The sequence below is a fragment of the Orycteropus afer genome, unplaced genomic scaffold (assembly GCF_000298275.1).
Source record: "Orycteropus afer afer isolate SDZICR_OR568_19922 unplaced genomic scaffold, OryAfe1.0 scaffold00053, whole genome shotgun sequence".
Lineage (NCBI taxonomy): Eukaryota > Metazoa > Chordata > Mammalia > Tubulidentata > Orycteropodidae > Orycteropus > Orycteropus afer.
In genome coordinates, this window is record NW_006921640.1 from 5266581 (window position 1) to 5275771 (window position 9191).

The 9191-nt window shown below is 40.3% G+C and overlaps 1 protein-coding gene across 1 annotated transcript in view; it reads left to right on the top strand.

The window, feature by feature from the left end:
- Positions 1 to 9191, top strand: part of KIF13B (kinesin family member 13B) — a 351480-nt gene that overhangs the window by 309022 nt on the left and 33267 nt on the right. The window contains exon 37 of the mRNA XM_007938771.1: positions 2429 to 2562. Coding sequence (XP_007936962.1) covers positions 2429 to 2562 — 134 coding nt within the window. The remainder of the gene's footprint in view (positions 1 to 2428; positions 2563 to 9191) is intronic.

Genomic DNA, 9191 nt, shown 5'->3' on the forward strand with positions numbered 1-9191 from the left:
TCAATCCTTTGAAGATACCTAAAGATAATTCTTTTGAATTCCTTATCAGAGAGTTCCAAAGCTGCTTCTTCCTCAGGGATGTGTTCTGGGTCTGTATCCTGTTCCCTTGTTTCTATCATTTTATCTTGCTTCTTTGTGTGGACTGTGATGGTCTGTTGTCTCTGAGACATCGTGTCATTATTGTATTTAGATCTCTGTTAACTCTTTGTGAAGAGCAGCCAAAAGTGATTCTGGCTCTTCTTGGTGGTTTTTTTTATCATTGGCCCATTGGTGGAGAAGGAGGTGGTGGCTCTCGCTCAGTAGGTGAAGTTGCAGGAGCTGTGGGTGTAGTTGTGTCTTATGGGGACTGTTGCTGTCTCCCACTCAGTTATACAAATTACAGTTGAATAATCATCAAAAAACTAAAAGCACCTGGACAAAAACTACACCATGTAATCACACAGGAACAGTAACCAAAAAAAGACAAAAGGGAAAAAGAAGAAGAAGAAAAAAAACCAAGAAAACCTGCACTATCTGGATATAGGGCACTAAGAAAAAAAAGGTAGAGAAGGAGAGTAATGAAGAAAAAGTGGGAAAAATGCAAAAAGAAAAACAAGGAACGGGGTTAAGTATGAGAAGAAAAGAAAGAAAAAAAGAAAATTTGCAATCAGGAACAGGGAAAAGAAAAAAAGCTGAAAACTGGGACCTGGCAGGGGAAGAATAAATTATAATAGTAAAAAGGACAAAAGTATTAATAATAATAATAGTTTTAAAACAGACAAAAAGAAGCAAACTAATAACCAGAGAAAAGAAAGGGAAAAAGAAAAAGAAAAAAATTTGGTGGAGGGCAGGGCAGGTCACCCAGGCTCCATCAGTGCACACAGACTGGGATGGAGTTCCTGTGGGCCCAGAAGGTGGGTGGAAGTCGGGGATGGCCACACCTCTGTTCACAAGTGGGTGTGGAGTACAAGAATAACAAGGGGAATGTCACACCTTTTCAATTATCCACTTCTGGAGTGTCCTTGGGGTTACTGGCAAGTGGAATCTCTTCTTAAGCCCCTGGAATCTGGGAGAGTGCTGTCTCTTTAAATATGCAAAATGGTCAAGCCGCTTGTAAACATCCAAAATGGCTGCACCCTCTAGACAAAAGTCCACAGCTCAGCCCGCCTTCCTCTTCAGTGCTTCTGCTTTTATTCACCAGGCACCAGAGCAGTCCTCCGTGCAGTTCCTGGCTAGCAGGGCTGATTTTTAGGTTAATTCTTAGGTCCTACCAGACTTAGCACTCTCCAATCTGTCTGTGCCGTGCCGTTAGGATCACTCAGGATTGCTGCCAGACCACAGCTCCATATGTCTCCTTTTTTGGTATTTTCATGCAAATTCTTCTGCTAGTTGGGGTTTAGTCCACTTCTATATCCTTCCCTTCAAGGCTCAGGGGTCCTGGATTATCTTCTCTGCCTGTATTAACTGGTTCTCCTTTTCTTTCTTGAAGAGGGTCTGTGCAGTCTTTCTGCCTCCTCTGCCATCTTACCGCCCCTCTCATTCAGGTTCTTTTAGTGAAGAAAAAAAAAAACCCAAACTCATTGCCATTGAATTGATTCTAACTCACAGTAATCCCAATTTGGTTTCTGCGGCTGTAAATCTTTACAGAAGTAGATTGCTCTATCTGCCTTCTTTGGTGCATCTGGTGGGTTTGAAGCACTGACCTGGTTAGCAGCCAAATGGCTTACCCAGTATGATACCAGAGCTCCTTGTTTCTTCTTCTAGTTGGTATTTAATCCACTTCTCTATCATTCCTTTCAAAGCTCAGGGTTCCAGGATTGTCTTCTGTATTAATTTCAATTAGTTTTTCATTTCTTTATTGCAGAGGGTTTGTGTAGCTTGCCTACTCCGCCATCTTTGAGAACATAGTTGGTTCAGGGGATCTATCCTTTTCCTATAAAAACAACTCAGATACTACTAGTCTGAAAGATCAGTTACATCTTCATTCAGTAAATAGTCAAGCAAAATTAGAGTTGAATGAGACAGTTCCTGACTTCAAGAAGTTTAAAGTCTAGAAGGAGAATTATACATGTGTGTTATCAACTATGTAATTTAAAAATTGATGTCCCATTTTACCCTAGGGCAGATGTTAGTATTTGTTCCAGTTAGTGTCAAGAATCGAGAGTCCTTTACTCTTTAAATATGGAAAGGAAGACTGGGTATTAGAATTTAGAATGTTTTAGAAGTACCCCAGTTACTACTATTTAGTTGTAAAAGAAGACATCATTGTGCATTAGGGTAAATACAATAATACCGTATTTTCCAATATTAAACTTTTTTTGGATACTTTTTTAAATTTGTATCGATAGACTTGCTTACAAATCGTACCTGGCAAATTTACAGAAAGGAGAATGTTTATGTAATTGTTTTTATTTTATCTTTTTTTGTCTTCTTTTAATATTGTTGACAGGACTTAGTAGCTTAGCAGCCTCCTACTTGAATCCAGTGAAATCCTTTGTGCCACAGATGCCAAAGCTGCTTAAGTCTCTTTTCCCTGTCCGAGATGAAAAAAGGGGCAAACACCTGTCTCCTCTTGCACATCAGGTAAAAAAAAAAAAAAAAAAAATATATCAAGAAAGCAGCAGTAAACAGTTTTGTAATATATTGCTGGCAAAATGATGCTCTATATTGTGCTGAGATAGAGGGAGAGGGATAGCAAAGATTGGGGGCATTAGAACTGGGCTTTTAGACATAGTAAAAGCTTGTGATCATTTCTCTTCTCTTCTCTTCAGGGATAACAGAGCTGTTTAAACTTATTGACATTCTCAATGCTTTTTGCTTTTTAAAAATGCCATGCACACTACTAATGTGATTTATGGTAATAACACTTAGAGCAACAATAGTAAAATTTATGAAGTGCACTTAGTGTTGTTTGTATATTGCCAACTAGAAAATGTAATTCTATTTTTAATTCTTGATTTAATTTCTCAAATAATTTTATGTCACCACTATCCTCCTCTCTCAAGCTCTTTATCTCCTACTGTGAATTACCTGTTCTTTCACTTAAGGTATTCAACTGATCCCTTATCTTATTTCTCTTTTTCCCTTAAAACTCTCTACACATCCCTGGAAAAAATGTTAGAGAAAATGTTGAAGCATTTTTTAAATAATTGGGAAGCTGCTCTTATGCAATGGTGAATGAATGGAAGCCCTGTTGGAAATGCAATTTCTAGCCTTACATAGGTGTGAACTCAGCAGAAAATGATAAATGAGGATTTATTTATACTCATATACAAAATCAGATACAATGCAAGTGCAGTTGTTGAAATAGATCTTTTGACATCAGCTTCTCCACATTCTTTTAGACATTTGAGTTGCAGAAATGCAGATAAGTAGTTGTCTATGACTTTTAACTAATTGTTAAAAAGAATTTTGTAAGTTTATTAGTGCATATTTGAGAATGACAGTATTAGTTTTGTAAGGCTAATTTTTTCATTCCAACATTACATAAGCATCTACATAAGCACACACACATACACATTCAATGAAAAAATTAAATAGATTTTTTGAAGTGTTTAAACTATATTTAATATTATTAGGCATTAATAAGTGTTTGAAACTTGAAATGAATCTAGGACTATGACAGCTATAACAAATAAGGTATTAAAAGGTATTGAAGGAGCTCTGGTAGCAGAGTGCCTAAGGCACTTGACTGCTAACCAGATAAGGCTGGGGGTTCAGACCCACCAGCCACTCCTCGGAAGGAAGGTTGGGCAATCTACTTCTGTACTGATACCACCTTGGAAACCCAAGGAGGGGTCATTATGAGTGGAGTCCGACTCTATGCACATTACAACAACAACAACGAGGTAGTAAAAGTGATACCTTATCTTATCTCTCTTACTAGTGTAAAACTCATTACTAGTATAGAACTTGTTGTATAACTACCCCTCCATTGAAGGACCTTTTTTCAGGGTCATCAGGGAACTACACCTTGCCTATATCCACTCTGTCCTCATTTTGACTGTCTACAACATAATGCTTGAAACACATTTGTCTCTAAGCTTTAATGCCACTACATTTCCCTGGCTTTCCTTCTACTTACTGCTCCTTACTTCTCAGTTGTCTTTGATGTAACTATTTGCAATAGGGGCATGGGGGGTGCTGTCCTCTGACCTCCTAAATTTCACAAAGGGGAGGCAAAATCACCATCAGCAACCCAAAGCTTATTCCTGCAAAGCCAGACTTACCACCACCCTCCAGCCTTTTTGCCAGTTCTGACACCAACTTCCCATCCATTCTCTACTTCTCTGCTGGGATTGATAATTCATTGCAGTCACCACGCAGAGCTCACAGACAAAACTCAGGATTATGTGGTTTATTAGGGAAGGTTACAGTTCAGGAATGCTTAGGATAAAGTTCTTAGATCAAGAGAGCCTCCCCTCTGCCATGCCCATAGGCATGCCTCTCTTTGGTCCTTGGCCTCTTGGCCTGGCCTCTGCCCTGCTCGGGCAAGGGTTACAAAGCTCTTTTAGCTTTGGTGATAGATGTATCCCACCTCTCCTCAAAGCCTCCTGCCCAAAGGTGTTCAGCTTTCTGGCTCCATGGCCTAGCAAGCCTACTGCTCTGTCTTGAGTTGGTCTCTTGATTCTTCTGCCACTGCTCCTACCTTCATATCTCTGCCATCTCAATGCAGGGATCTTGGCTCCAAGGAGACACACTCCACTCCTGGCTGCTCTTTCTTGATAGTAGTGAGTTGCCCCCTCTGCCTCTTATTTTAAGCCTAGTGGAATGACAGAACTGACAGATCCCCACGAGAGTATTATAATGAAATGTGCAAAGACCTGGAGTTAGAAAACCAAAAGAGAAGAACAAACTTGGCATTTGTCAAGCTGAAAGAACTAAAGAAAAAATTCAAGCCTCTAATTGCAATATGGAAGGATTCTGTGGGCAAAATATTAAATGATGGCAGAAGCATCAAAAGAAGATGGAAAGAATACACAGAGTCACTGTACCAAAAAGAATTGATTGACGTTCAGCTATTTCAGGAGGTAGCATATGATCAAGAGCCAAAATGGTATTGAAGGAAGAAGTCAAAGCTGCCCTAAAGGGCAAAAAACAAGGCTCCAGGAGTTGATGGAATGCCTATTGAGATGTTTCAACAAACTGATGCAGCACTGCATCCACTTACTTGTTTATGCCAAGATATTTGGAAGATAGCTACCTGGCCAACCAACTGGAAGAGATCGATATTTGTGCCCATTCCAAAGAAAGGTGATCCAATAGAATGTGGAAATTATCAAACAATATCATTAATACCACATGCAAGTAAAATTTTGGTGAAGATATTTTGAAAACAGTGGCAGCAGTATATTGACAGGGAACTTCCAAAAATTCAAGCTGGTTCCAGAAGAGGACAGAATGAGGGATATCATTGCTGATGTCAGATGGATCTTGGCTGAAAGCAAAGAGTGTCAGAAAGATGTTTCCTTCTGTTTTATTAACTATGCAAAGGCATTTGACTGCGTGAATAATAGCAAATTATGGATAACATTGCGAAGAATGGCAATTCCACAGCACTTAATTGGGCCCATGAGGAACTTGTACATAGACCTAGAGGCTGTCGTTCAAACAGAATAAGGGGATACTGCATGTTTAAGATCAGGAAATCAAAGTTATACCCATTTACTGTACTAATTTAATCTGTTTGCTGAGCAGAGAATCTGAGAAGCTGGACTATATGAAGAATGCAACATCAGGATTGGAGGAAATCTCATTAACAGCCTATGATATGCAGATGATACAGCCTTCTTGCTGAAAGTGAAGAGGACTTGAAGCACTTACTGGTGAAGATCAAAGAGTAGAGTCTTCAGTTTGGATTACACCTCAACATAAAGAAAACAAAAATCCTTACAACTAGACCAATAGGCAACATCATGATAAGTGAGAAAAGATTGAAGTCAGGGATTTCATTTTACTTAGATCCACAATCAACACCCATGGAAGCAGCAGTCAAAAAAATCAGATGTCATATTGCACTGGGCATATCTGCTGCAAAAGACCTCTTTAAAGTGTTAAGGAGCAAAGATGTCACTTTGATGATAAAGGTGCACCCAAGCCATGGTATTTTCAGTTGCTTCATATGCATTTGAAAGCTGGACAATGAATAAGGAAGATCTAAGAAGAGTTAAGGTAGCATAGTGCCTAAGGCACTTGACTGCTAACTAGAAGGCTGGCAGTTCAAACCCACCAGCCACTCCTTGGAAGGAAGATGGGGCAATCTACTTCCGTAGTGATACTGCCTCGGAAACCCAAGGAGGGGTCGCTATGAGTCGGGTCCGACTCGACGGCACATAACAACAACAACAAGAAGAGTTCATGCTTTTGAGTTGTGGCGTTGGCAAAGAATACTGAAAGTACCGTAGACTGCCAGAAAAATGAGCAAATCTGTCCTGGAAGAAGTGCAGCAATTCTCCTTAGAAGCAGGAGTAGCCAGACTTTGTCTCATGTGTTTTGATCATGTTTTCAGAAGGGACCAGTCCTTGGAGAAGGATATCAGGCTTGGTAAAGTAGAGTCAATGAGATGGAGTGACACAGTGGTTGCAGCGATGTGCTCCAGGACAGCAAGGATTGTGCAATGGCACAGGACCAGGAAGTGTTTGGTTATGTTGGTCACTGTGAATCGGAGTCCACTCGATGGCACCTAACAACAACACTGAGAATGCTCAGATTTGTATCTCCAACCCAGACTTTGTCCCTGAGCTTGGGCCTCATGCATCTAATTGCTTATTCAACTTTTCCACTTACATATCTTGTAGACAGTCACATATTAAGTCCAAAATGTTACTGTTGGTTTTTGATCACAAGGCTGTTTCCTCCCAAAACATATACATAAACATAGTTGCCATCCCTGTCACAACTGTCCACCCACTTGCTTATATCTCAATGGTAGTCCGTCAATAAATTTTGTAGATATGCTTCCATTCTGATTTGGCACTATCTCCATTTCTCAATTCAGCGTTATTTAAGCCATTATCTCTTGTCTTTACTGCTGCAGTGGCCTTCAAGTTGATCTGCCTAATGCTGCTTTTGCCTCATTATAATCTGTAATTCACAAAGTAGCCTCAGTGATCCTTCAAAACCTTAACATTAGTCTGTAGCTTAAAGCTTTCCAATACTGACAATTGAAACAGAATAAAATCTAAATTCTTTATCTTGGCTGATAGAGTCATATAATCTGGTCCCCCTTTAATCTTTGTTCCATTTATTCAGTCTCCTCTTTGTTCACCATACTAAACAAGATTAGCCCTCTCTTTATATCCTGAACACAGAAAGCTTGAGACTTCAAGAGTTTTTGCACTTGCCTTTCCTTCCTTTTTTTTTTTTTTGCAAATTTTTGCATGGTTTCTGGATGTGGTAGTTAAGATTATATGTCAACTTGGCTGGGCCTGGTTTTGAGTGGCTGGGCAGCTGGATGTAGTGATTCCTCATGATGAGATTGATAATCAACTCCATGGTGGAATCTGCTATGAGCAGCTGAATAACTGCCTTAGGGATGTGTTCTGCTTCCAGCATATAAGAAGACACTTTGAGAAAAGTCTTGTGCTTTTTGGCATGCTTGGACCCTGCATGTGGCCAAGTCTTCATTCAGCAGCCTGCTATGTTGCCTGCCGATCTTGAAACTGTTTCTGAACTTGAACTAGAGGCCTGCCGTGTTGCTTAATAATCTTGGGACTATTCATTTTACTTGTCTACCTTTGGTTTGTTGCCTCAGCAGCCAGCAGCTGCTTGAGTCAAAAGAAGCCTCCAGCTTCACTGGGCCAGGAGCAAGAGGCAGAGCTGAAGCCCAAGGTCAAGGGGCCTTCATCTGGCCCCTAGAGCTGGCTTTTGAACTCGGACTTCTAGCCTCCTAAACTGTAAGAGAATAAATCCCTTTTTGTTCAAACCACATACTTGTGGTATGTCTGTTACAGCAGCACTAGAGAACCAAAACACTAGGTCTCAATTCAAAATGTGCTACATGTGCCATCGAGTCGGCCTCAATTCATAGTGACCCCTCCTTGGGTTTCCAAGGCAGTATCACTACAGAAGTATATTGCCCAACCTTCCTTCTGAGGAGTGGCTCGTGGATTTGAACTGCCAGCTTTCTGGTTAGCAGTCAAGTGCCTTAGGCACTATGCTACCAGAGTTTCCACCTGACACATGTTGTTGTTGTTGTTGTTATGTGCCGTCGAGTCGGCCCCGACTCATAGCGACCCTTCCTTGGGTTTCCGAGGCAGTATCACTACGGAAGTAGGATTGTCCAACCTTCCTTCCGAGGAGTGGCTGGTGGGTTTGAACCGCCAGCCTTCTGGTTAGCAGTCAAGTGCTTTAGCCACTATGCTACCAGAGCTCCCTCCCACCTGACACATAGTAGATCCAAAATCTATAGTAATTGACCATTGACATATGGACACATAGAATATTAAATAGTTTATATATACCATGTGTTATCCATTGGTGTAAAGTACTATGTTTACAGCGTAGAGGTAAGAGAGTCACATCTGACTGGAGATTTGAGGCATCAAGACATATTTGTGAACTTTATTTTCTAGATTGACACAAATTCTTCTTAAGGAACTATTTGTAAATAGTTACCATTTTGGATTTGTGTTCATCATATTTTTACTATCTTTGCTAATACTGTAGGAGAAGTAAATTATATTTTACTTGAGGGTCTTTAATATACTCTAAGTCATTACAACCTAAATGGTGTTTCACCATTGAAAATAGAGCTCTTCAGTGCCAATAGAATTTCACTGAAAATGCTATATTGGCTAGAGTCCTTTACTGTTCCAAAAATTTTTTTTTTTAGTAAACTCGGCTATAATGGAGTCTCATTCCCTTGAAAGTAAAATGTGGTGGCATTGAGGAAGAGAAAGACAGAGAGGTACGTGGGAAGTACAGACAACAAAGATGGACCCTTTTGTGCATATAATATAGCATGGTCAGTGAAGGCAAACACGGGTATATGGGTGGATAGATGGTTGGACAGGCTGAAATATTAGGTATGTATATGAAGTGGAGAGTGCACCCAAGAACATGTACAGGGTTGGCAGAAAGTGGTCCAATAACTTTATGTGTATAATCTGAATTCCTAGGTGTATAGTAGAGCTGACAAGAGGCAAGGTGGTAGTCACTGCTTGGTCACAGCCAGCTACCCAGAAGGACCGAGTAGTTGAACCTGTGGGCTC